The following is a 27,740-nucleotide window of genomic DNA, read 5'->3' as shown; positions in this document are numbered from 1 at the left end:
AAATATTCCCTCACTGAGAGGTTTGTGCTAAGTTTCACTGGTAGCAGGCTTTGCTTTTTCTGTTTTTGAGAGTGTGACAGCATTACTTTTGTATGCCTTAAAAATGTATGTGCTCAACAAGTTGTTTAGAAGAGAGAAGCTTCCTCAGATTTCAGCTGAGGTCAGTGAAAACTGTGCTATTGCTTAGAACGGGAATGTAAGATTAGAATGTAGAAATAGAGACATGGAGAAATAGAGACCCTAAATATGAGTATATTTTTAATTTGGGCCTAAGTGACTTCCCAAGGACACGGGAAGGAGGTAGTAATCGGATGCGATAGGATGCGAGTTCGGAGCAGAAGCTCGTCTGGCAGACTGTAGACGTTTATCAAACCATTCCTATTGAAACAGCAACAAGGAAACCAACAAGAACACAAACGGCTCGCGAGAGCCAGGAAGAAAAGTTAAAAACATTAACATGTCATGCAATAAATTTAATTTAGTTTCACTACCGCTGAGCCTTACAGTTATCCTATGATACAGCATAGTTTATTTAGATGGTTTTATTGAAGAAATTAAATTCTATATGAAAAATTGCAAGAAAAATGGCATCTAAAAGTATAGTTTCTATTTAATTGCATATTTTCTTTTTTATTTTTTATGTATTCACACAAATACAGAATTCCTCATCATATATTAAAGGAAGTCTTTCCTTGTAGCTAACATTACAAGCATGTCTGCATTGGTTGACTGTCTGCACTGGTTCAGAGACACCTCGCAGATACAAGGCAACTCATTGCAAGCTATCTTAAGTGGAGAGCTGCACCATATATTCAGTGCCTGAAGCTGTATAAATATTTAGTCTCATCATTGAAATGCTGTTTGGAAGAGATCTACAGAGGTATTTAATCAGCTCTCCCCCTCACCTGCCCTTTTTCCTTTCTCTCCTTCACTAAGAACGGAAGAAGCCTTGGCTCTGTACCTCAAAGTTACCAGTTTTGGAAATTCTGATGGCTCATATTTTTAAGAGGCTACCTCCCTGCTGCCTGCCTGTCATATGCAACACTAATATAGCACTAGTTCTTTTATATGGCTTCTGTGATTATAATTCATTTTGAATTGAAGGTCTTTTTGTTTGCTCACACAACTTTTCTGAAATGCATGTAATTGCAGGGAAGAATATTTTCATGGACTGTCACAGCTTACCACAGTGTGTCATAATACTGAGTAACAGTTTGCTTTACAAAGCAAGATTTGAAAAAAAAATAACTTTTGACCTTTAAAATAACGACAATGAATTCAGCTTGAACTGTCCATCAATGGACTAGGGGAAAAAATCCATTGTAGCAAAAAATAGGGTTTTTAACTAAATGTCAAACAAATTTTTTTGGAAACTGTGCTGACACTTTAGAGTTACAGCTTAAAAAATTAGATTGTGTACAGAAGGGAGCAATTTTCCTGAAAAGGGAAAAAACAGAAAAGGAGAATTAGCGCACTCAAGGTGGACGAAGGGTAGGAGGAGGAAGTAGATCATCCTCATCTTAGAGTTCAGGCAAAACAAACACATGTAATCACAAGGGCTTGCAGTAAACCCACTGATTTTGTGTCTTGACCAAAGGACTGAGAATGGCAAGAGGAAAAATGTGATCCATTCATCTGCGGTCTTATTAGACTTAGCACAACAAATATTTAAAAAGAAATCTGAAGAAAAGACTGATCAAAGATACCATGCTACATGCAGAGTAAATCAAAATGCTCTGGGCGCGACTGTGCTGTGCTCTTACAGAGCTGACTGGATTTAGCACAGCCAACTGAAGGCTGAAAGGTATATTTTTGTACTCAGCAGCTCTCACTACCAAAGACTTAACAGCCAGGCAAATACAGCCTGCTCTTTGCTTCCCCCCACTACTTCAGCTTTCTGAGACCTGGCTCATTCTGCTTCCTGATTCATTCTTTGAAGCTTATATGGATAACACCTGTAGGAGAGAGCAAAACACATTTACCATATAATCACCATTTCATCTTCTCTGTTTGAGCATCCTGACCAAAGAACTGGCACATCTTAATGTAATCCTGCACATCTTCTATACCCGCTAGTCATTATCCTTCTAGGGTTTACTTTGGGATAGGGCTGCTTGTTGGGTTGTTTTTGCCATATCTCCTACTCTTTCATCAGGAAGCAATAGCTTAGCTGAAACACAAGCATGATCTTAACAAATCTGATACTTTAAAAAAAAAAAAAAAAAAAAAAAAAAGCACAAAATCAAATCACAGAATCGTAGCGGTTGGCAGGGACCTCTGGAGATGGCCTGGTCCAGCCCCTGCTCAGGCAGGGTCGCCCAGAGCAGCTGCCCTGGACTGTGTTCAGGCAAGTTTGAGCATCTCCAAGGCTGGAGACGCCACAACCTCTCTGGGCAACCTGTTCCAGTATTCAACCACCCTCGCGGGAAAATCGTTCTGTTCAGACAGAATTTACTGTAATTTGTGCCCTTTGCCTCTTGTCCTGACGCTGGGCACCGTGGAGAAGACTCTGGCTCCCTCCTCTTTCCTGACCCCATCAGGTATTTGTCCACCCTGCTGAGATGCCCCGGAGCCATCTCTTCTCCAGGCTGAGCAGTCCCAGCTCTCGCAGCCTCTGCTCGCGTGTCAGAGGCTCCGGCCCCTTCCTCATCTTCGTGGCCCTTGGCTGGACTCGCTGCAGCAGGTCCGTGGCTTTTTTGTACCAGGGAGCCCAGTCATGTTGTGTCTGTGTTGCCCAGTCACGAGTACATCATTAAAGCAGTTGGCGATACACCTCTCAAGAAACTGTAGTAACTGTGGCTGTAATTTGGTAGTAACAGAACTTAACACACGTTTACTGTCTCGAGGAGCACTGGAATCATCTCAGTCACAGCATTACTAATTGACTTGACTTCGGGATGCATTTAAACTGTTATGCTCAAAATCTTGTTTATAGGCAAAGAGGAAGCGCACCTTATATGCGTGTGTGCGTTTATAGATGTAAATGAAGTCAAGAATTTATTGTTAGTATAACTGAAGTCATAACATTCTGATTCAAGACTCATTATTAGTTTAAATCTGATTGTTACAGAAAAAAAGGAGGAGAATGCAGTTAAAATTGTTATGCACATACTTGGATTCTTTCCCTTTTCCTGGTGTTATCCTTCCCCCCCCCCCCGCAAACTTCTCTGCATCCTAAGTTGGTCGTTTCAGTATGGTGTTAGGTTTTTGAGGGGCGCGGGGAGAGTTACGGCGAGTTGTCGGCGTCGGAGTTCTTCACCAGGAGGAATATGAAGTTCATGGTGGTGGTTCCTTCTTCTTTAGTATCCACTTGGAGTCATTTTTGTGTGTTTACCGATAGGCATTTAGACCTTTCCCTTTCTTCATTGGTCTACAGCTCCAAGTTACATCCAAATTTGCCATATTCGGTGCCTTTTACATAAGTTAGATACTCTTTCTGTATTCTCTTTGCCCCCAAAACCAATTTTGTCCCGCTCCAGGTCTGCATTTCTTTGTCAGACCATGGTGTCCCCCAGGCCAAGCCTGTGCCCATCTCTCATCACCCCGTGCCTGTGCTCCTCCACTGCATTCTGTGTCTCCGCTTCTCAAGGCCTCTGCTGTCGTACCAGGCCTGTATTTCTGTACGCTGCGTGCATTGGTTTTAAATCTCTCATTCTACGTAGAACAACTGCTCGTGACTGCTCTCCATATACAGTTACGGTTGTACCTCACAAAGGTAAACCAATGTGAAATAAATTAGCCATAGGCACCTGGTCAGCTGGAGACATTGCTACCACAGCTAAACCAGAGCTGCAGGCAGGTCAAAAAAAAGTTCAGACAAGCCTCAGTCCTGAGGCCCTGCAAACTCGGTGCAAAGCTTATGGCCTGTTGCTGAGAATGGCGATCCTGTATTACAGGGCTGCATCATTAGAAGACCCATTTCCTACAAAACGTGAACACAGATAAGAGCACTAAGACATGCCTTAGTTGTCCCGTAGTTGATTAATGGACGGAACTCAGTCCTGAGTAGAAGGACAAGAGGGTCCAAATAACTTTTTGCTCAGAAATCCTGTAAAATACTATGGAAGCAGACACATAACTTACGGTCTCTCTGTCTACGAAATAAAGAAGAGTTTTTCCACTTCATTAGCAATGTACCATTTATGTGTTGAGGTGCATGTTCCGGTTTGCAGGCAGTTATAAATGGCACTCAACACCGATTAAAATCCTACCTGGCAAACAAGAAGCCTGGACTTATTAGCAAAAATGCAGGACAGTTGAAAATGTTAGCTTTCTGTAAGGGTTTATATTCTGCCTGCTGCAAATTACCTTTATCTAAACATGAAGTTCATCTGTTAGTTTATGTTTTCTATCAATTTTCTTCTATAATTCCCAGTGGCATTAATGAGGGTTACATACCAGTATCACATCCAGAATACAACACTAAATTATATTAAAGAATTATATTTATAATATTCTGAAACTGAAGCTTTGCCTGTTTGTCAAAGCTGCTACTAAAAGATAAGAAACTGAAATCTCTGAATACAAATGATTCAATGTAGACTAATTCCAAAATATTATCATGATTTGCATCAGTGCAGCCTTTACTTGGATAAGGTTGGATTCAATTTTTTTTTCGACAAGAGATAAAATGAACCTTTAATAGGAATAAAAATAAAATCTATTTAGAGGTGATTTTTAACTTAGTACATAAATTATTGGCCTGTAATCTTTATGTTACACATTTAACTTGCAGTCATTATGTAAATACATTCATTATATAAATATTCATTATACAAACCCATTATGTAAATCCACAAAATCTGCACATTCAGTGTAATATCATAAGGAAAATGGAGCTGAGGTTTGTAATCTGAAAATCTTGTATTGTTGAAATGTCATCTGAATAAATTGCAGGTATTACTTATTTTGTTCTGACATTTAAGAGCAAAGTGCAGCATCAATAGTTTAAGAACGAAACCAGAATTTTAAAGAATTAAGGTCTGCCTGAATCATGATTCTAGCTTTTAACACTTGTTTGCAGAGTGTTTGGTTACATCACCATCTTTGAAAGCAAGCTCTGCAAACACTGCCAAGAGCAGCAACAACAAAAGCCATTCAGACGTCTTCTGATAAAATGTTTTACAAATTTCTGTTTTATTATGTGTTGAAACGCTTTTCCACTGGTTTTAACGAAACTTGCCATAGGAAAATTTTCTCAGCTGCAGCCCAGAAGAATAAATAACCCCGTGGCCCGCAGGTGACGCATGGTGGGAGATTCAGGTTCGCTGGGCGGATGCTGCGAGATAGAAGGTGCTGCAGATGGAGCACAGTTACGTTTAGAAAACAGTGATCGCGTTAGGTCTAGAGAGATGGGCGTAAAATGACTGGAGGACCAGCTTCACTTTTTGACTTTGCTTGGAGTGCTTGACTTCACAATCATGATGCTTGTTTAGCACAAGTATTTTTAGATGTAATTTCATATATTTTAAACAAATGTTTTAAATCTAACTGGTTCATGTTGAAATCATATTGTTACTGCCAGAAATCACAGGCAAGGTTAGGATCTATAAATGCACACTGCAGTCTTAGGCAACTTGTGCTAACAGAGAGTGAACCTACATTCATATTTCAGCTTGAATCATGAGTGTGCTTTTCGGGTGAATCTCCATTTGGGCCCCGCTTAACCCACTTTGGCTCTGAGAGGTCTCAGAGGCTCGCTCTGTGTTTGTAAGACGTGCCAGACTAGCTTCAGTCTAGTCCCATGAACTGAACGCCCGTTTGTCGTGGCTGTATCTTCCCAGGTGGTTTCATCTGAAAGGACTTTCGTGCTCCAAAACCGCTCTGCAGCACAAAGCGCAGCGCAAGAAGGGAGGCCAGCCAAGCGCTCACTTCAAAAGTGCAGTCCTGAACCAAGTTAAAGCGCTAGTACGGACGCACCCAGAGTGCTTAAACTGAACCCCTTCACCGAAGGAAGCCTGACGGCTGCTCTTCTGGAGTGAACTTACCCTGGCGCCGCCACGAGCGGGAGTTCAACCACAGCCCGGGCTAGAGCTGCGCCAAAGTAAACCCTCTCAAAACACGTGCAGTGCGGACACCAGGTCCGTAGCGCTGTTTTAATCTGCAAGTCCGCTCTTATTACGCTGCATTTCTTGCTAACGCAGAGCGACTGCGCAGCAGTCTGTCGTGCGGCGTGTGGGGCACCGGGGACGGCCGTTTTGATGCCTGCTTTGCTAGCAGGTTTCACAGCTGCTGGCTGAGGACCCAGAAGATGATTAAGCCATAGGAATCTCCTGCTTTAGTGGCAGCTCTGAGTGCGGTGTGTTGTAGCGTTTACTGACCGTGCCATCGCAGCTTCTCTGGCTTGTTCACGCTGAATCATCTCCCCTCTGCCTTTTACAACATGTTACCCTAGATCCTTCGCATGGTCCCTTGTGTCTTCCAGCTTCCTATCTTCTAGTTCTTCCCTATTCTTTTACCCTTTTCTTTCAATTTTATCACCATGACTTGCAGTCTAGCTTCTAGTTCTCTTGCTAAAATATGAAGACAAACTGGGAATATATATATGAATATATTTTTCTGAGCAGTTTTTCAGAAATTAATAATTTAGCTGAATAAAGACAGATTTTCACATGTTGAACAAAAGGCACGTTCCTAGTATCAGGGCAATCTTGTTTTTCCAAAGAATATTGACACTGAAGGTTTTCAGAAAATACCTGTAAGAAGTGTTTAGCACACGCAAAATAACAGGTTTTCACTAATGTTGAGGAAACCTAAAGTTTTCCAGAAACATTTACTCTGAATTTAGATGTGACCATATTCATGTCGTGACTCTTCGCCTCCACCATGACGTTTCATTTGCCCTTGGGCTGTGTGTGTATGAGTGTGATATGACTGGACTGAATCTAATGCCAGTCCTATTGTTTCTGGACAGCCCTAAAGCTTTGAAGATGTATTACATTAATGTATCATCATAGCACTGTCATTCTGACGATGTATTAGTGTAATACATCTTCGGAGCGCTCAAATGACAGGGCTGTCTAGGAAGAATGAGTCTAAGAGATGATTCAATTCAATTATGGGACAAAAGGCAATGCTAGGCACTGAGCACACAGGGTATGTGTCCTGCAAGATCCTTCCTGAAACAGACTGCTATAGAAGGTTTATATTTGGAAAAAAAAAAAAAAAGGCCTTTTTTAAGTTCTAGCTAAATCCTAGGCAGAAAAGAAGCTTGAAATGAACATAGTTGATGTCAAATATTTTGTTCCATTTGCACTTCTAATATAGAACCATAATTTTTCGAATGTTTTCCATACATGAAAGAAATAAGTATTGTGTTAAAGTGCAAGTACTGCGAACCATTAGACTGAAGATACTTAAATTAATTATTATCAGATTTCCAGGGCTTTGTGTGAGTACAACGTGTGAATTCGTCCTTTAAAGTGTTCCTATCCTTGCTTCAAAATAGTTTTAAAATGAAAAGTTTTAAAAACAAAAGTTTCTGGCTTGTGCCGTTTGTCCTGCTAAATTCTAAGACTCTAACAGATAGTATTGTTAGTGAGTGTTATTTCCCCTCGTTGATATGTACATGATATTATCTTTGATGTGTAACAAGCTGTTTTCACCCACTGTTCTGCTTAGCTGCTGCCTGCATGCCGTGGCACTAATACCAGCACTAAGCAACCTGGTTGAAAGGTCCAGCCGAAGAGCCACCTCTTCCCAGCTTTGTGATTCAAAGTCAAATTAGCTATTAGTTCAGATACTCTAGAAGTAGTCCCATCTGAAAAGACCTCTCTGCTGGAGCCTTGTTAAGGTGCCAAGTCTCTTTCACTTGAGCTGCTTTGTCCTAGGTAGCTAAAAGCCAGTGATTATTTGTTTCGTGGTTCATCAGTTTGGATTCGTAATGCCTGGCGTGACTCCTCAGTTGTCTCACGCACCAGGTAGTCCCTTCTCACTTCCTCGGCTGCTTGTTAAGAGCCATACAAGTGATGAAGGATTTTCTCCCAGTACAGCTATCGCGTAGATAGCATGCCAGTCCCGTAGATTTACCTCCAACACAGGATCCTGCCAAGCTTTGGCTAGAGCTGGAGCTGAAACACTCCTTCGTGGTGCTCGAGGGCTGCGGAGGGAGCTGAGTTCCTGCCCCGTGGAGATGTGGAGTCCTAAGCGGCAGCGATGTGCAGCCTCCTTTTCGAAATGGAGCTAGATTTATTACTGTATTATACCAGAGGCGAAGCTAGTTCCCTTTAGGTGTTTAAGAAAAGGAACGTAAAATAATTCAGTGATTTAATCTGATACGCGACGATGGTGATACGGCTTTCTTACGCCATCGTTATTCATCTTACAGGCAACAGCTTGGTTGCAGGCGCTAGCACTGTATTCCTCTTTCAGGTGAAACGGTGCTAGACTGAGCTGAAACATCTGTTCCTTGCAACTAAGCTGGAACTGTTTGGAGACAAGCCAGGAAGCCTTCAGAGATATGTCAGGCCAGGGACGATCGACAGGGACTAGCTGAGATTTACCATGAGCAGGGAAATTTTACTGCTCAGTGGAGGAATGGAGATAAGCGCTAGAGTCCTCAGGATAATTGTCTGCTCCTGTTTCACTCCACTTAGTCTCTGGCATCTGTTTTTAATAACTGTCCTAACTTCAGGAGGAGGGAAGGACAGGACTGTGCACTCAGCTATGCTGAGCCGCGATAGAAACGCACAAATTGAATCTTGGCTGTATTTTTTAAATGTCGGCACAAGCTGATTTCAGGGGAAATGCCTTCTGTGCCAGCATATGACACTGACAGAGATGATAACGTTAATTCAGGGATCAGACGTCCCTGGGTTTCACAAAGCGTTCGTGTCCTGGTCCTAGATAGGATTTACAGAAAACTCCCCTTCACCTTTTTCAGCCTTGAGTTAAGCTCTTCCCCGCTGGAGGAAATCTCTCAGGTCTAGGTGTGCAGCTCTGTTTGCAGTACGGCGCGCAGGCCCACTGCTCGGTGGTTTTTACTGGGTAGACACGGTTGTTCCTCTGAGTTAGACGCTCTGCTTGAGGCCTCCAGAAGGCAGGATTTCTCCTAGCCCTCCGAGCATCTATTCGCCTTTTGGACTTTCTGTTAACATTGAAGTCACAGTGAAACGGCTTCAGACTCCTACTGATATGTCTGGGTCTGCTCTCTGGAGTTCTTAGTGTAGTTGCAGAAAATCATTCTGTTCATCAGGCGGAGGCTAAGCTACTGTAATGCACTTCGCTTGAAATACAAAGCCAGTTGGCTCACTGAGCACCCTAAACTGAACAACTTGCGTTACTGTCTCTTACTGTCTCTGACTGCTCCCTCGGTTTCCAGTCTGCCGCGAGGAGCCGGTCCTGCATGGCTGGGCGACGTCTCCTTGGAGGGCTCCCAGGAAGTGTCTCCCTCGGGAAACGGGCTCTTGTAACGCGGGACTTAGGTGCTTTGGTAAACCATTTTACTTGATAAGTATATGCACAGCACACCTAAATATCGTAGTGGTGGGCACATTATGATTGCATAAATGGATGGGTCTATATTACAGTCCTTTTTTTGGACTTAATTTTTGTGATTAATATTTTATATGAATTTAATGTCCTGGCTTGCTATTCTGAAGTGAAGTTTTTCAGTTTGTGAGGTCGTCAGTTGTCATTAAATCAATGGTTCCATAATATTAAACACACTACTGGCAGTTTCCCAAGAACTCAGGAGGAAGTAGTGAGCAGCTCTAAGCAGAGTAAATGAGGAGATTAATTATCAGTCTAAAGACAGTAATGCAAACGTTAGTACTTAACATAAACTGGTTATTTGTGATTCTTTCCTTTGTCTTTGAATAAACAAAAAGTAATGATCCTCCAAAATCATACCTCTCCCATACAAAAGATGACGTCTTTTTATTTCAGGTTATGGGCCTTTCTTTTTTTCAGTGATATTTGTGAGTGTCATATCTGTGGACTGCGAGTAATCTTAGGATCCAATTAAGTGACGTTCAGCATCACAATCCATAGCACTGGCATCGAGTAATATTACATAGTCTGCGATTAGTGGGTTGCTGAGGAAAAATTCTTAGAAAAATGTCTTTATAATCAGAACTATTGCAGAACCTTGAGTATTCCTTCAGGAACAATTAAAGGTATTCCTAGAAACCCTCGTGTCTTCTTGAACAGACCGAAAAAGCTTCCTGTTAAAATAGAGTTGTTAGGAGAAGGACATTCCAACTAAGGTGGTCGAATAATTGGGTCGTCTTTGTGAAGAAACTGAGAAGCAAGAGTAAAATTGCAATTAAGTAAAATGTGAAGATTCAGATTAAAGTTGTACAAAAGCTTTACACCGAAATAAGCATGAACATTTTGGCTATTTTGTAGCAAATAGAAAGTATTTCTCACTTTGCAATAAAAGTAGCTGAACTCATTAACAACTCATAAAAATACTATGACAATTAGAACGTTCATATGCTTAGTCTGTCCCCTCAAGGTATTAGTTCATTTTTTATTTGGGAAATGCGGCTTTCTTGAGTAAGCAAATTATGAATCACAGAAGATACTTCAGTGAAACAAAATCTTTAATGTTCAAAACCAGACAAAACAATTGCAGACTTCACCCTTTTTTTCTCTTCTCTTTGAATAGCTTCCTCCATGGTTACTTTGGGAGTTACTGATCTTTGGAATAGTGTGTGCAAATTTGGGGGCTTGCACAGATTCTTTGAGAACAGATGATCTCTCAGACCTAATGAGATGCTGCTATTTTCTGTTTTACTTTTCAAATACCTTTTTTTCATTCTCACAGCTAGCAAGCAGCACACGCATCTCTGCCTTGCCCCACGTTAGTTCTGCATGCCGGTTGTCAGTAACGTCGCTGTAGAGCACAATGGGGGCTTTGCAGGGAAAGCGACCGACACGGCTATGCTGTGGCTGAGGCTGGAGCCTCTCGTGACCGTGTTTTGGCCTCCGCAGAGATGTCGCCTTTGGCTAGGGGTGCCGCGAGCTGGGAAAGCCAGGCTGGGCAGATTGCTGGGTGCCGCTGCCGAGGAGAGCAGATGGCATACGTGTTCTGGCCATGTCTGCAGTATTCTTTTTGATTTTCCCAAAGTATGTGTTCTGGGCAGGTTTATGAATGAATCATGTTTTAAATATAGTAGGAATCATTTTAAAATAAACACATTTTATTTAAAATGTTGGGTTTTTTGAGGATTATGAGGAAGCATGCAGAAAATAGTCATTAATGAGTCATTGAACTCTAGTAATGCCTCCAGTTTGAACAAGCTACAGACAGAAAAATAATATAAAATGGAAGAAATCAACAAATATATTTAGGTCAGTTAGACAATCAGTAGATACGTAACAGGATATCATCTGCAGTATATCGTTTTGAGGAAGGAATGGTAGAAAACTACCCAAAGAAACAAACAAACAAGACCCCCAACTGTAGCTACAGTAAGAAGAGCTGATTTATGAGTTTGACCACTACAGGCAAAAGCCGTGACTGCAGCATCACGTAACCCGGCGTGGATCTGGGCTGGCGCTTGTCAGGGTCGGGGCCCTGCTGCTTTCCCGCAGCCCCGGAGCCAAAAAATCCTTTCCCAGCGCCTCCGGGGAGCCGGACTAGGCAAGACCACACGCAGGATCAGCGTCTGGGCTGTGGAGCCTGTGTAAGGGCTTTGGGGAGTCCTTAGACCCTTCCCAAGAGCCAAATCCCCATATTAAGAGCTATGAATCACAAGTAAGCTGAAGTGAGATTTAGTTGCATAGCTTCCTTTTAAAAAAGAACATTGCCTTGTTTTTCCCAGCACAGTTTTAATTCTTGTTTCACAGAAAAAAGGTTTTTTCCTGTCCTTTTTAGAGCGAGAACAGCTCTTTGCCACAGAGGGCCAGACCCTGAGCAGCCTCACTGCAAGAGCCCCGCGCGCGCCGGTGCTGCCGAGCTGCTCTGCCTGTTACCGTACCGAGAGTGTCTCCCTCTTCTAGGCTGCTGTTTGGATGGAAACCGTAAGACTATCATATTCAGAGCAACGATGCCGATGAAGAACGGCATTTGTGGCTGACTGCACATATACCTCTCCTTTCTGCGCTCTGCACAGATTTTTGAACACGGGTCCACCACAATCAGAGTATAACGTGATACACATGTAACTGTAAATATCCAGAAGGTATAACATGCAGATATGTAGCAAATCTGCTGTCTCAAGTGGGAATTTTTTCTTCCAAACTTAACATCTGGTTCACAGTGTCTTCACTGCAACTGTTGAAATGGAGTTGGCTTTCCTTTGTATTAATACTCTGCTTCTAAGGCAGAAGAATCAGTACAAATTCTGCAGCATGAGCTTGACCGTGTGTTCCCTGGCACGAGGTCTGCAAAGGAAAAATTCAAAGTGGTTCCAAAATACCATAACTTAATGTATGTCAGATACATAGTATAGCATGACAGCAGTTCTGTGCAGAGGTAAAAGTTGATTTTCATTGTTCAGAGAATAAAGAAAACTCTACTTGACTACTACTCTTGCAGGACAAACCTCTACTCTGGTGAGTAAGAACTTGCTCAGCGATAAATGAAAGAAATGTGCTGGTTTCCTAAGAGTTATTTTCCCTATCTAGTAAATGCAAAATTAAAGAAAAAAGGGAAATATTTTTTCTTTAAAGTGCTGTTTGTGGAATTTCCCTTAATAGTAAAGGAACACTTTAATGTAGTTTAATCTGAAAATATGAATTATTACGTGACACATAACATCATTTAATTGACTGAGACTTATATTGTCCATACTATGAGCATGCATATAACCGGCTCTTGAAATGCTTTCTTCCATACCTATAGATTTCATATATAGATATAACCTTGTTTGTCTCTACCTTTGAAACTTTCAACTTAGTCAATCTAAGTTTGCATATCCTTTCTCTTATCAGCATGCCTTTCTTACAAAATTGCTCTATTTGCTTTTCTAACTTCATGCCTTCAGGTTTGAGATCTCACCCAGCCCTCGATTTATCTGTCAGTTTTACTTTTTTTTTCTTTACATTTTATCTGATTTTTCTTTTCAAATGTGGAGCATGGCTGCTCTAAAGCTAATTGGCCCTAAACTATGTATGTTTAAATGATCCCTAATGTGAGAGACCTATTCAGCTAATAGACAGCTGGCTCTTCAGATTACCAGCAATTCCTAGGAGAGGAGTACATCCCATACAATTAACAGCTTTTGTTGTAGTTTTAAACTCAGAATCCACACTAAGTAATAAAAATGGCTTCAGATCATTTTTCTAGGTGAATCCAATAGTTCAGACTTTAAATTGCTCTCAGCATCCCATGACAACTCTTGGGACAACCAGGAAACAAGAAAAGTGCCTTTATGGACCACTGATGCCTTATCTGCTCCCAGCCTCAGAGGGCAAAAAAGGACTACTTACAGCCTCTGGTGATAATCAGATGACGTCATGATGGCATCATCACTTGGGTGCTTGGTGTTTGGACACCCTTATCCACAGATTTCTATCCCAGTACCCCTCCTTGCTGTCGTCCCTCATCATTTCCTTGCCCTGCACAGAGCCTTCCTCCAGAAGACTGCTTTGCCAGTCTGCAGTTACGTTTTCAGGCCTTGGGTCCCGGTACTCCCTGTTTCTTCTCATTTCACCTTTTGCAGAGATTGTAGGGGAAAGGAGGGAGACTTGTGTTCAGTTCAGAAAGGATAAGCAGTTATCCCTGCTTTGCCATTCAAGATACTGATGGTGGCAGCCGTAATATTGGTACTGCAAAGGGTTATATGTGTTCATAGTTTTGGATCCAAACACATAATGTAATTTGTCTGTCTCACTGGAAATGGCTTGAGTGCATAATAAGCCAGGACTAGCATTAGTACCAGCTCTTGCTCTACAGACTTCTGTTCCTACAAGGGTCTTCACTCACTGCTGGATGAGACATCTCAAAGACTGGATAATAGAAGCCAGTCCTAAGAGCTGAACAGGTATTCCATTTCCTAAACTGGGGCTATTTTGTGGTTATTTGACATCCTAGTGAATAAGGGGGGGAAAAAATCACCCTTGGCTCAAGTGAAGTTGTCAGAGATGCTCTGGCCTTGCACCAGATTCTCCTCTTACTGCATTATGTTTCACACCAGGGGAGGAAAATACTACCTCTGCAAAACTAGTCCATCCAAGCCTTTGAAAACTTGTCCATATGGCAATCTGTACTTATGCTACACCTTATGCCAGGAACCATATGTGTGGTAAGAAAGCACGGCTTTTAATTGTGTACTCTCCTGAGGAATAACAAGTGTGATGATTTATCAGGAGTCATATCATATGACAGCAGCAGAAATAGGCATTCAAGCTTTGTTTCACGGGTGGGTCCCTTCCTGGCTAGCAAACCTGAACAGGTAACCTAAAGTATCCAAAATAGGTTAACTACGTATGATTATCCACATTGGTATGTCTAGATATTATTATCCATGTCAGTATGTCTAGTTAAGAGATGTTGTGAAACTGTGCCAGGAATGCCCTTGGACATGAGGCGCTCTCCTGTTCATGTTTCTTTTAGCTCAACAAACAGCCTTTTCCTGCCTTTGATCAGAAATCTTGGCTGATGTGGCCTCAGGTTGATGGGTGGGTGCTAATGGATGCTGAGAGGACCACCTTGCAGAAACCTCTTTTTCTCAGATGCCAACAAGATTCATGAGCTTTTGGCTCAAAGGCCAGCCTGCCCCTGGAAAGCCTGTCAGATATGTTCCTAGCATCTTGATACTGTCCATCAATTGCATATTCTCTCCAAAAGGTTAGAGGTGAAGTTTGGTTGCCCTGAGCTGGTTCCTGGGTGCCCTTTGCCCATAGTGGCAGGCAGTCCCAATCTCCTGTGGCAGGGGGTCCCGCGAGGACCTCCCCACGCCTCGGCACGCAGCTCCTGGCGCCAGCCCTCTGCGGAGAGGTGCCGAGAACTGCTCAGAGACCCCAGATGCGTGAGGCAAATCTGCAGAGCACGTTCCTGGCTTGGCTCCTCCTGCTCAGCTCCAAGTCCGCCGCCTCTGGGCTGCAGAAGCAGCATGTCCCCCAAAAATTCACCTGGGGCAGCTCCTGCCCTTCCCACCGCACTGCATCGCCCTGGGGTCGGCTGGTCTCTGCCGAGGGCCCTGGGAGCTGAGGGGTGTCCTGCCTCCTCGGAGACGCTGCTTCGCAGAGGGGCCTTCAACCTTCGCGGGGCAGGCGTCGGGAGCTGCGTCGCGCTCCTCGCGCAGCACGGGGGCGGCCCGGCAGCCCCTGCCGCACCCTGCCAGAAGCGCGGGACGGAAGTCACCCCTCGTGCCTACTTGTTCTTTCCCCAAAATGTCATTTACAGGATTGACCCCAAATTCCTTCTCACTGTGGTATCTGGCAAGTTTTGTCGCAGGCGTCACTGGAGCCAGCATTTCACTCCAGAATTCTTAATTCTCACTTTCTCGTCCCAGCCTCTCTGGGAGAGAATTGAATTTGTCTCATGAAACTCTTCTTCATACGCTAGTGTCTTCGTGTGCAATTTATTCTCTCTGCTTCTTATGAATATGCTTTTTTTAAGTTGGATATGCAAAAGTCATAATATGTCTTAAGTCATTTTATTTGTTCATAAATAGGGTGTGCATGCATGTCACATAAATGCATATGCTTACATATGCTTACCTATATATCTTTCACATAACACAGTTTAATTTTCTGCCACATAGCCACTGGGAATCTCTAGAACTAAAAACAAGTTGAAGATGAAATATTGTGCAAAAGAATAGCAAAGACTAAATGTGGTATCTGCTAGTAAAAAAAATGATAAAACTCCAGACTTTTGCTTTTAATGTATTCCCTGAGAAAAATATTTATCCCTAATATTTACTAAAAGCTCTCTCATGTGATTTGGATGCAAAATTTCTCAGGGCATGAGCTTTTAAAAATGATTTAATTTTAATATTTGCAAAATGTGTGTGTGAATTGCATAAAATACATGGAGTTTACAGCATTATAAAAATACATGCATAATGCTGCTGCCTAAGTTAGCCTAACAGCCCAGTATAGGATGCCTGTAAATGCAAGGGTTATAGAGAGTGCTGATGGGCGTTTAATAGCAGCAGCATTTTTGCACATCATTCTACTAGGAATTCTTCCAGGAAGTCCCGCGAAGTTTTCCGCGTTTGAGCTGCAGCAGGCTGTTATTCCTCCCTCTCATTCCACAGCAGCACCCCAGAGGTGGCTTCTGTCCGCTCCTGCTGTCGGTTCCTGTCGTTTCAAACGCGCTGGTGCCCGCTCACCGGATCTGAGAACTAACGTTGCTTATGCACTAGCAGAATTGTGCCAGGGACGTAAGCCTGCCGCTGTTGTCAGTATGGAGCGGCAGCTGAGCTGACCCCGGCTGAGGCTGGATACGGTCGCGTGCAGATGCCAGAAGCACAGTTACAATCCAGGCACCGTTAAGAAAGCAAGTGCTGGGAGAGAAGAAACTGGGTTATCTCCTGATGTGTCATACATAAATTAGAACAAAAAAATTGAGGCAGAGGATGCTTGGTTTTAGCTTAAATCTGAAACCCGAATGACAATTTTTGTGGAATTCCAGGGACTTTGAGAAATTCTTTTCTTCTTCCAAATTGATATTGGAAATTGGAATTAAAAACAAAATAAATTATTCTCAGGATTCAATATGCGTTATTTCGATGCACACCATATTATTCAGAGAAGTACCGAGGCTGGAGAGCATTTCAATTTCATAATTCAGAAGTAATTTTTGACATGGAGCACAGGAGCATCTTGCATTTTATATAATTTTCTTGGTATTAGAGGCAAATCAGAAACCTCCTTGCTGGAGGGTCTTTTCCACTCTTTTCCTGGTATACATAACAGCTCAAAAACCTTATCAGTAATCCAAGGTGACTCCAGGGCAATACTCTGATGCTTTAGTAAGCGGGAGAGGAGCAGCGTGGTCTAGCGCGCGAGCCTGGCAGTCTGAAATTTGGACCCGATTTCGGTATCACGGACATCCACAGCCATCTCTGGTCCACGGCAGCGGGGCCAGTTTCAGGCTCTGTTTCCGCCGCCCGTCCCTCCCTTGTCCCCCCCGAGCGTGGGGAGGCCCTGGTTTCTCCGTCGAGTCGGACTCGCTCGCTCCGCTGCGGTCGATTGATTTCCTGCACGTCGCAGCGTGACCTTAAACAAAGCGTGAGCAGCTTCGATGGCGTGTACCTCTGGATCCAGGATTATCAGGCAAATCCCACGTTTGTTGGAACGCAGTGCAGAGCTAAGAAGCTTTTTCACAAATTGGAGCAGGTCCTTTTTGCTGAATAGAAAAATACCAAGGATGCGTACGTGATTCGGGGAAACGTTGGCCCCGGGAGGTGAAACCAGCTCGGGTCTCTGGTCTGCGCCCGCCGTGCTGTCCCCTGTGTGCCCCGTCGGGCAGCCGTCCCGCTGCAGAGCATCCCTAACCCGCCTCGTCCTTTCTTTTTCCTTTGTGGCAAGAGCTCAGTTTGTGCTTTAAGGGCAGAAGGAAGGGTGAGGTCTGCTGCAACCCTCTGCGGTGTCGCTTGCCCAGGCTGTAAGAGGGCAGACAGTCTGCAAAGCGTTCGCTGATTTATACAGTGAAATCCCTTTTTTGGGCCAGCATCACTGTTCGATTCATGCTCTTTTCATATGTTGCCCCACCGGCCCGCTCAGGCAGCGATACACGCGCGCAGGTATGCTGCGCGCTCTGTGCAGGGTAGACCCGAAACACATGTCTCTGTCCAAAGCAATAGTAACTGAGACTTTCCTAGCGCCTGACTGACCCTGGCCCCGTGCAAGGGGGCGGCAGCAGCTCTGTCGCCAAAGTTTCTTCTCCCAATTTACTCCCGTGAGCAACACGGAAGAGAAAAAAATCCATCCTCATGCAATTTCCCATCTCCTATAAATTATTTCGTTACATTTCATCACTGCTCAGTTCAGCAGTGACTTTTTCCAATTTCGGTGTTATCTTTTCTACCGTGCATCACTGGTGCTTCCTCGGGCTCTTTCCGGGCAGGGGCGTGCTATGTAACGTGCTCATTCGTACGCGGCATCTTGCTGAGCAGCGCGCTTGTACGGCTACGGGAGGGAACCTTGCGGGCGGTCAGCAGTTAATCAGGGAGCAGATGAAGTTCAGAGCTGCGCAGGGCACGCACGTTCCCTCAGCTGCGCGGAGCGGGAGCCGAGCAAGGGGCCGCCGGGCCCCCTCCTTGGCCCCGGCGGCAGTTCTCACTCATTCGTTCCCATTTCCGTCCTTGCTCCCGAAGTTGCCAAGTTCTCAGCGGTCCCTCAAACCTCGTCTGTGTGGGAAAACACTTTCAGCAGGTCTTCTTCAGCTTTCGGCCTATGTTTTCAAGCGTGTGTTGTCATAACAACCGTGATGTGTCGTATGAAAACAAAAATTAGGTTTAACGTTGTGTATTTCACTGCGTGGGGAGCGCTCTGTGAGGAAGATGAAACAAGCTGTTTGGCTCCTGCACCAGGCTGCTCGGAAGAGGCAGAAGGGTGAGCTTGGAGCTGGGAAGCAATTTCCACCTGAAGGCTATCGGAGCGCTGGCGAGAAGCCAGGCCCCACTTCAGGGAGAAGCTGCCGAGATTTGGACAAGCACACGAAGTCGTGTGTGTGGTACGTCTCTGCGCCAAGGGAGCACAAATTACCTTTTGTATCACAAATTTTGTCTTCCTCTCTAAAATAATGATTATTTTCGGATAAAATACACCAGGGAGTTACATATACGAGCAGCGCGGTTGGCGTCTTCGTTTTATGCGGCATCAGATAGGCTGGTGCCTATGTGGGGAAGCGATGGGGACGGGACGCCCCTGCTCCTGCCGGGGCGGCCGGCGGGGCCGACGCCACCCGCCGCTCATGGCTTTCTCCGATTGTTTCGTTCCAGCAAAACCATTCGAAAGCGGACAATATCTGGACATCTATGGAATTACGCGAGACCAGGCTGGGGAATATGAATGCAGCGCCGAAAACGATGTCTCGGTCCCGGACGTGAGAAAAGTAAAAGTCACAGTAAACTGTAAGTCATGTTACTTTTTAATCCCTAAATGCAGTGGAGAGGAGGGACTCGGCCAGGAGGGCGACGGCGTAATGCAAAGAGCTGCTGCACGCGGGGCGGTCGTAGGTCTCTCTTGTGTTACAACAGCAGAGTAAACGGGGGCGTTTGAGGGATGAGCTGGTCTCCCAGAGGGAAGGCAAAACAAGATTAAGGTTCAAATCCACCTCCTGTCCTCTGGAAGGATAGCAATGATGAGCATGTTCTCCTGAGTTTTGCTCTTGTGTGTTCAAACCAGACGATTCACTGGGTTGTGGTGGTGGTGGGATTTTTTTGAGTAATTATCTGAGTAATTTCTAAGGACCGCTGCGATTGTTGGGCTATAATGGTTCTAATTTAATTTGTTAAGGTTGTACAACAACATAAGGAAAAGAGGAACTTTCTGAAATTGTGTTTACATGATTAGATTGTGACCTATCCCTCTGGAAATATAAATTTCTGCTAGTAGAAACAGCAAGTTGTTTCATGCTGTTGCCCTAGTGTGAAGTCAAGAAAAAACTTTGCTAAAATGCAGTTCTTTCATGATGATCTCAGTGGACAGAAGTTAATATTAAAAATGCATGATGTGGGCTACAGCGCAACATAACAGACTATCAGTTATTTCCTTCTTGGAATTGTACCTGCATCAGATGCTTTCAGACTTAGGACCGGATTTGGTTTAACGCTGAGGATGGTATGAAACATCAGAGCCCTGTGCTCACCCATTCTGTCTAATACCAAAAGGCAGCATAATAGCTTGAAGTCAGACCATGCTGTAGAGGTTATAGTTCAGGGCTTTGCTTTGTGTGTGCGTTTTTTGTTCTGCTTTTGAATGCACTATTTTGAGTTGAAATGCTACGGTAGTTCTGTTCCAAAGAAACAAAGACAACTTGAGGGAGCGAAAATGGGAGTAATTGCTCTAGTTCATCCTAACTCTGAATTCTCTTAGGTTAAATGCAGTTACCCAGGCTGTAATTTGTAACGTAGCTGCTATTTGGTAAATTGCTGTGGCACCTTCATCGCCTATGAAGTGGTGGGACGCCGGCTTTGTCCCTGCCGCCACGCTCCCGGCAGGAGCCCCCTGCCCACCGCGGCGGAGGGGGGAGCCGGGGGCGAGCCGACTCTCTGCCTGGATCCCCTGTGGTTCGAGGCACGTTTTCGGGACGTTTCTTGGGTATTGCCCGGCTCAGACGCTGACCAGACTCACGTCTGTATTTTAACACGGGTTGCTCTTAGTCGGCGATGTCCTGCAGCAGGGGGTGGACGGAGGCGCTGACGTTCACGCTGCAGCCCGAGAGCGGGGCAGCCGCCCCGGGCACCAGCTGCGACGGCTCGCTTCGTCCGTCGGGTTTCCGACCTGCAGGAGAACCGCCCGGCGGCAGAGGAAATTCATATCATGGTCATGGGGATTTAGCAAGGGGGGAAACTCTCTCTCGGGAGCTCTCTGCGTGCTGGGCGGAAGGGAAAACTCGGTAGGCCTGTGCAGCACGTTGTCAAGAAAAAGTGCAGGGGGGATAATAAACACATTAAATCAAGGATTTTCTCATATCTAGAAGCCAGCTGTGCCCGTTTAGTGCCTGTGCCAGATGTGGGCCAGCTTACAAGTTTACAGAGAGAACATGGGGACGTGCAGAGCGTTTCCGAGCGTCTCGTAGCTAAAAGAAGAAAATGGCCCCCCCCAAAAAAAGCAGCGGTGCAAAACTAGGATCCTGCCGCAACACGGAGCAGCGCGCGCCTGTGAAAGATTTGTGTAGTCAGCTACTTGGTCACCCGCGGCCGGTTGAGTCTGTGACTTGCCCACTAGCCAGTTAAGGAAAATGCAGAAATATTCCAGCCATCTGCTCCCTGCGACGAGCGCTCGCTCGTCCCGCCTCGGCAAAGATGACTTATTACGCTCAGGAGAGGTGAAGCGAGCGTGAAGCGCGCCGATGCTAAGGACGTGTACGCGGCGGGGATCGCGCGCCGGGCCGCCGGCTCCGAGGCCGCCCCTGCCCACGGGCCGTCGCGGCAGCCTGTCCGCCCCGGAGCACAAGCCCTTCCAGCCCTCTCCTCCTCCCCGTCCTCGGACACGTTCGCTCTGAGTCGTTAAGAGAAAGATCTCGCAATTAGGAGAACTGCGGTTGGTCTATTCATCTGTGTGACGCTAATTACAAGAAATCTGTATTAAATTTATTTTCCAGTTTAAATCTGGAAAGGTCTTAATGAGAGAAATATCTAAGAAGGGAGAAAACCTTCCGGTTCTTTTGTTAGGGTTGGGTAGAGTTTTCTTAGCAGGATGTTCTTCAGTCCTGTTTCGTTCTTCTTTTGAGAACATCAAAACGACCAAAGCTTTCTTTTCCCCCGCCGCCTCTCCTGCCCCATCCCCATTTCTCTGCTTCCTTCGGGACTGCAAACTTGCTTAGTTGTTAGGATAACGCCGCACCGCCTGGGCTCAGGACCGACCCCACGTCTCGCACTGATGCTATTCGCTGCTCGTAGTTCTGGTACACGGATAGTTTGCCCGTCTTCTAGGTGCCACCACTGCACGTTTCGCGGCATTTCCCTGGGGATTCAGGTCCTCGGTAAGTCCCACGGTAAGTGCGGCCAGAGCAGCAGGTACCAGCCGGGCCGGGTTCACGAGGCTGCTGAGCACCTTCCACAGCTGGCCGTGGACCTCCCTTCCCCGCTCCGGGGCACTGCGGCACGCGTCCCGGGCAGCAGCGCGCGGCGCTCGTGCTCCAGATGCTCCTGCGCGCTGTTTCGGCAGGAGGGGCGGGGGGCCGTGGCGTGCCGCAGAGGCATCGCTCCCTTACCGCAGGGGCCAAGGCCTCCTGGCCCCACCTCGGTGCTCCCGTCGCGTCTCCAGCAGCAGGGCCTTCACGTCCAGGGTCCCGCACCCAGCACGGTGTTACGTTCCCACAAACGTGATCGCTCGGCTGCTGCTTCTGGCAGTTCTTTTCGTACCGTTTTCCTGCTTTGGAAAGGAGCGTTCTTTACAGCACACCTGATAGCTGTGGAATAAACCAAGCTCTGATTGTGCCCAGTATTGATGAACCCCGAGCAGTTGTGGTATATAAGCGTAATTTTGAATGTGGATATTTGTTGCATATAGCAGTTGTTCAGTCATCCAAGCATATACAAGAAAATTATCTGATTTTGAATTATTTTCCAAATTTCACGTTTCTTGGCTGGGCGACTTCCAGCCAGCTTGCTGTCTGTCCTTACAGCATATATGTTATAGCTCTAATGATTTTGCATTCTGTTTCTTTATACTGCTTCATATCGGATAATTTACAATTTGTACTTAATTCATCTTTGTCCCCCATAATTTGCCTTTTATAAATGGTGGCCTTAGAATTTGCAGTGTGTTTGTGTGAACTCTGAGGGGGGGAAGGAAAAAGAAGTGTAATGAGATGAGAAGATAAGATAGCATGAGGATGCTAGTTTCTAAAGAGCAAATACTATACCGAGTCACGTTAAAATAGATAAGGTATAATCCAATTTAATTTTGCCAGTAAATCTTATTAGCATTTTCCATTACATTTTTATACAGCAAATGCTGATTTATAGATGATAATCTTCAACTCCCGCCTTTGAACAAACTACTAGTGTCTAGATTAGCAAGATTTTAATGTCATCTGAAAACTGGTCTCTAACTATGCATACGTTACTTCATTGACTCCCTCCTGGTTTGTAAATGACTTATTAAATAATAGCAAAGGCAGCTGCGAAATGCTGGAGTCTCCAGAAGCGACGACGAAGAATGAGATGTATGCATCATGAAGCTAGCGTTTATTTTAATTTATGTAACATTATCAATTCCCTGCATAAATAGCAAATGTGAACTTGTAAAGTGGACTTGTATTGCCATATTTGTCCTTTTTAGATGTCCTTACAAAGCACACTAAGAGTCTGGTCTTCTCTGACTGTCTTTTAAACAGCTCAGTTAGAGCTGGAGCTTGTGGACTCCACTGAAATAAGATCCGGTGGCTTAGAGGGAAAAAAGCATTCAGTTGGGAATTAAAAGGCAAAAATTTGATTTCAGCATTTTTGAATCCCGTCAGGCTGCAAAACGAGGGCCAGAGTCAACAGTGCTTAGTGGGGAGGTGAAAATTACAGTTCCCGCGGTGAGGAAGCCCCGCTGGTGCCAGGAAGCGGCCGTGCCGTGGCAGGGCAGGTGCTCTCAGCGCTCGGCCGTTCCTGGAGGGGTGGTCTCTCTTCCTTGGGGTTTTTGCTGGCAGGACAGGAGGGAGGGAGGGCAGATCTTTATTTCTGCGCCAGGACTTCCACGTAGCCTGTCTGGCACACGTTGCTTCAAAGGAAATAGTGAGCTAGCACAGCCGGCCCTGTTGTCGAGCGGCAGCAGCGCGCCTGCCTCCGCGCGGGGCTGCAGTCTGAGTAAGAGACAGCTATTCTGTGAAGTTTTGTAGGCCGTAAATACAGGCAACGTGAAGATAACTCTAAAATGTTTTAGCTATTCGATCATGTTTTCTTGCAAAAGTATTTTTTCAGTACAAACTGTTTTTTCCATTAGATTTTGCAAGAATTGAAAATGCCAATTGAAATGAGTAGGCTATAGGATAACCTGCAGAAACGGTATTTAGCTTAGGAGCCATGCCCTGCCTCGGTGTCACTGGTGGCCGGCTGCCCGGTCCTTTCAGGGCTGGGGGCTCGGTGGTGGCTCAGGGCTATGCGTTCTAGCTAATCCCAGTCCTTATTTGCAAGTTTTTTCATCATGTCTAATGTGAATCTTTCCTGCTGCGTTGCAACTCCAGTCTTTGCCTGTCCTCTGAGGCACAGAGAACAGATTAGTCTCACCGCTGACTCGCTTTGAAGGCAGTTGACTTGTTCTCATCACGTTTACCTTCCTACGTTCACCAGCCCTGATTCACAGTAAAACGCTTTGAAAACGTGACCCAAGAATGAAGATGAGACGCTACTTTTCTGTAGATCACTTGGTGACAGGGAAGGTCTTTCCTGACTAAGGTGTTTATAACTTGAGCTGGTGTTGCAGGAGAGCTGTTAGCTGGCTCAGCACGTGGCAGGATTGGTTCTGATGTCTGTTCGTGTATCTGGCGATGGCCTTTGTCGCTGCTGCGAGGCAGGACTCTGCGGGGCTGTAACCCGCTGCAGCCTCCGGTGGCTGCTGGGGACGGGCTGGCTTCTTCTCCGTCTTGTGTTTGAGCAGTTGCTTGTTCCTGAAAGTTGAACGTGCACTCCTTGCTGCTTGGTTTCATCCAGTTTCCAGGGAACTTCTTCGATTTACCAGGATTCTTTTAGGGTTCTGATCTCCAACTATGTTCATAGTGAACACCCTGCCAGTACCCCTGCCAGGCCCGCTGGACAGGTGTGACCACTCAAAAGGAATTTTTTGTCCAAGCCTCACCTGCTTATGCTGGTGTCGTAGGAGACTATTGAAAGCTTGCTGAAGTTAAGATGTTGCATCTTCTGCTGTTCCCTGCTACAGGCAGAAACTGAAGACTTGACACGGTTTATTCTTGACAGATCTGTTGGCAAGTGCTCATCTTCTTGTTGTCTTCCAGGTGCTTTCATGTCTTTGATTACTTAACCAGAATTTTTCAAGGGATTGAAGATAAACTGGCTGGTTTATAATTCCCTTGGCTCCTGTCATTGCTCTCGCTCCTCTTCTGGAGGAGATTCGTACTGCCTGGGATACCCCAGGCGCCCGGTGCCTCACCCAGAGCATCTTAGTTCTGCATTTGCTTCATCCAGCTCTGGAGTTTGTTTCTGAGGTTTGTTAGGTGAATTGGTTTCATATCAGTTTGGTTTATTTCAGTACTTGCTACGCTGTTCTTTCCTTGTCTTAACCTGAACTATTTTACAGTTAATTGTGGTGGTCAGATTCTGTACTTGGAATGATTCTGCCTCCTTTGCCTTATTTCTTGGAGTTTAATGTTCTCCAGTAAATCGATCGTCTAAGCTTTTTCTCCTTTCATCATGTTTTATTCTGCCTCCAGACCCTTGGGTCTCCGTGCCCCGGGGATGCTGCGTTGCCCGGTCTGCGGGTCGCAGCCGTGGGCACGGTCCCGCTGAATCAGCCAGCACCGGGCTGCTGCCCGGGCTCTGCGCGCTGGCGCTGAGCTTCGCGGGCGGCTTCTGGCCAGAGCGGGTCTCGACCTGGCACAGCAGCGGCAGCGCGGGGCGAGACGGCCGCGCGGGCGCCCCGACGGGCCGGCTGCTGCCACGGCCCCGACGGGCTGCGGGGCCTCTGGTTTCATGAAGTAGCGAGTACACTATGGAGGACAGATACTGCATAGCTCTTCCTGTCCCCCTTCTTGTTTCTTGTTTTTCTGCTTTCTTGTTTTTGTATGAATTTTAAGTAATGTGTTTGTTTTTTCCGTGGACAGGTTAGGTTTTTGCAGAACAGCTTAACTCATTAGCATTTCTTAGAAGTCTGCCTTACTGTTGCTATGGCACTTTGCATAATATTATGCATAATACTCTGATTTTACTTTGAAATCAGACATACTGTACAAGTCACTAACCTAATTATATCTGTAACCTTAAACCTGCTGTGAAAAACATCATAGAGCTGCAGTATTTGTTGGGGCTCCTCATGCCTAGATGCGTTGCTGTGACTCTGTCCCCCTAGAAAGTGCCTTGTCGTTGACTTACGGGAAACATTTCCTTGACAAGGTTTCTTAATCTGGATTCAGCAAAGAAAAATTCCCTCAGTCAAGGTACATGCAATATTAAAAATAAATAAAAAGACTACTGCCCAAATATTTCTAGAAGGCCTCAGTTGTTCCACACTGTTTTGGTACCTAGTTTCACACTTATGAGAGCAATTTGCATTTATTTCAACTTTCTTTTAATGTACGAGAGGGGAGGAAAAAGGGGCTTCTGTTTAAGCATAAATGCATAGTTCTAATTCTTTCACTCTTTTAATAGCTGCAGACGTGCAGTTTCCTATTTATAGCCCTGACTAAGCTGAGAGCTTTGATGGTATTGTCAGTATTCGTTTTGGGAGAGTGGTGGAGCAGGATTCATTTTACTGGATTAAAAAACCAGTAAGTGCACATGAAGTTGTACTTATGGCTCAAAATACACTTGTTTTTCCTTAAAACAATGTGGCCAGTGAACTGGCAGTTGTTTGGGTTTGTGCTGCAGCTTTGGTTTTGCAGGGCTGTAGGGAGTATCCTGGGTGCCGCTCGCAGACAGGCTTTCGAAGGGACGTTGCGAGGTGGAGTGTCTGGGGGTCTTCACATGTCCAACTGCGGTCTCTCAAAACCCTGTTAAGATACTTTTGTGCAGTAACTATGGGAATAGTTTGCAGCTGACTATTTTGCACCTAACCAGCCTGAGGAGATATAACCTACTTGTCCATTGTATCCGAATTTTGCACTAGCAGGTTCAGTTACGGTTACTTGCGTGGCTGCATTTGAACAGCTTTAAAGGACTTGGAACTGAATCAGAAACCTTTCCTGTCAGGGAGGACATTTTTACCCAATTACAAAGTTGTTCCGTTTTGAACTAATTAAAACCAGTTCTTTTAAAGAACAAAGCCGTGGAGGAAAAATTACTGCTCTTTACTGCGCCATATATATAAAAGTAAATTCAATAATGTCGGCTCTTCATGCAGAATTGCACCCGCAGGAGATTGCTCATGTTTGGCATAGTTACAGAAAGACCTTTTCTTGATATTGCAGTGATTGATATTATTCATTTGGCTGAAATTCATAAATTTAAAGTGGCGTCGTGGGTGTAGGCCATTCTTTAATCACAAGGGCCTGAAATGTTTCCCAATATTTTAACAGCAGAGAGCAGTTTGCAGGTACTCGATAGCCCGAATTCCCACTGACCATTTCAAGAAGTGCGTGTGCACAATGCCTCGGAAGATTGAACTTTGCAATACCGTTCTGAAGTACCAAAATTACACTTTCAAAAGCTAAAAGGACTCCAGAGTGTGGTTTCACTGACTTTCTGTGAAACATGGTTTCCTAAATTCTTATGTTACTTTTCAGAAAACGGGATTTCAACTTTTAAGTCACACCTGGGACTCCTGAAAATATAACTACTAGTTAATATTCGATTCTGTTCCTAGATCAGTACAGTTCAGTGTAGTGAGAGCTTTCTAGTCTGTGATTCTTCACTCTTCAGAGGTCTGTGGTCTCCGTTGTGCAGGTCGGATATTGAGGATAATGCTCAAGCCGCAGGTCGGACTCTGTGTACACAAGTCATAACTGTGGCCAGGCATAAGCTGTGTCCAAAGCAGGACTGCAAGGTGCCCCATGTTTAATAAATTTTCTAGTCTCTTTGAGAAGCAGACTGAGATGATGGGTCCCGTTTTGTCACGTCCAGTCTGCCATGCACCTGGGGATAGCGTCCTCCCTTTACTCCACTTTTCTCTTCAACAACTTAAAAGCTGTTGCAAGAGGAGAAGGTCAGAGTTAGAGAATTAGGTTAATATTTTAAATGGTAAGACAAATAGCGCACTGCAGCAGGCTGTTTGGGGACCGTGGGACACCTTCTCGCTGGGTGTGTTGGCACCATGCTGTGCAAACGTCTGTCAGGAGGTTCATGTATTAGTCCATCACGGCTATCTCCTGACCTGCTCTTCCTATTAATATTAAATATAAACCTAGTTCTAAAAAGTAGCTTTTCTGCATTTTATAGAGGTAAAAGTTATAACTACTGAACTAGGACATCTGAGCCACTGTTTTAATTAAAAAGATGTGGGACGGCCTTATGGAAGAATGGAGAGAGCTTCTTTCCTGCAGCACATACGTAAAGCACAGTTGAGAGCAG

The 27,740-nt window shown here is 45.1% G+C and overlaps 1 protein-coding gene across 1 annotated transcript in view; it reads left to right on the top strand.

Annotated features, from left to right (window-relative positions):
- The window catches only part of NEGR1 (neuronal growth regulator 1), a 342,730-nt gene that overhangs the window by 224,553 nt on the left and 90,437 nt on the right, over positions 1-27,740 (top strand). The window contains exon 4 of the mRNA XM_068953556.1: positions 18,846-18,977. Coding sequence (XP_068809657.1) covers positions 18,846-18,977 — 132 coding nt within the window. The remainder of the gene's footprint in view (positions 1-18,845; positions 18,978-27,740) is intronic.

This window comes from Struthio camelus, chromosome 8 (genome assembly GCF_040807025.1).
Source record: "Struthio camelus isolate bStrCam1 chromosome 8, bStrCam1.hap1, whole genome shotgun sequence".
NCBI lineage: Eukaryota > Metazoa > Chordata > Aves > Struthioniformes > Struthionidae > Struthio > Struthio camelus.
The sequence above is the reverse complement of the archived record's forward strand: the minus strand, read 5'-3'. Positions and strand labels throughout refer to the sequence as shown.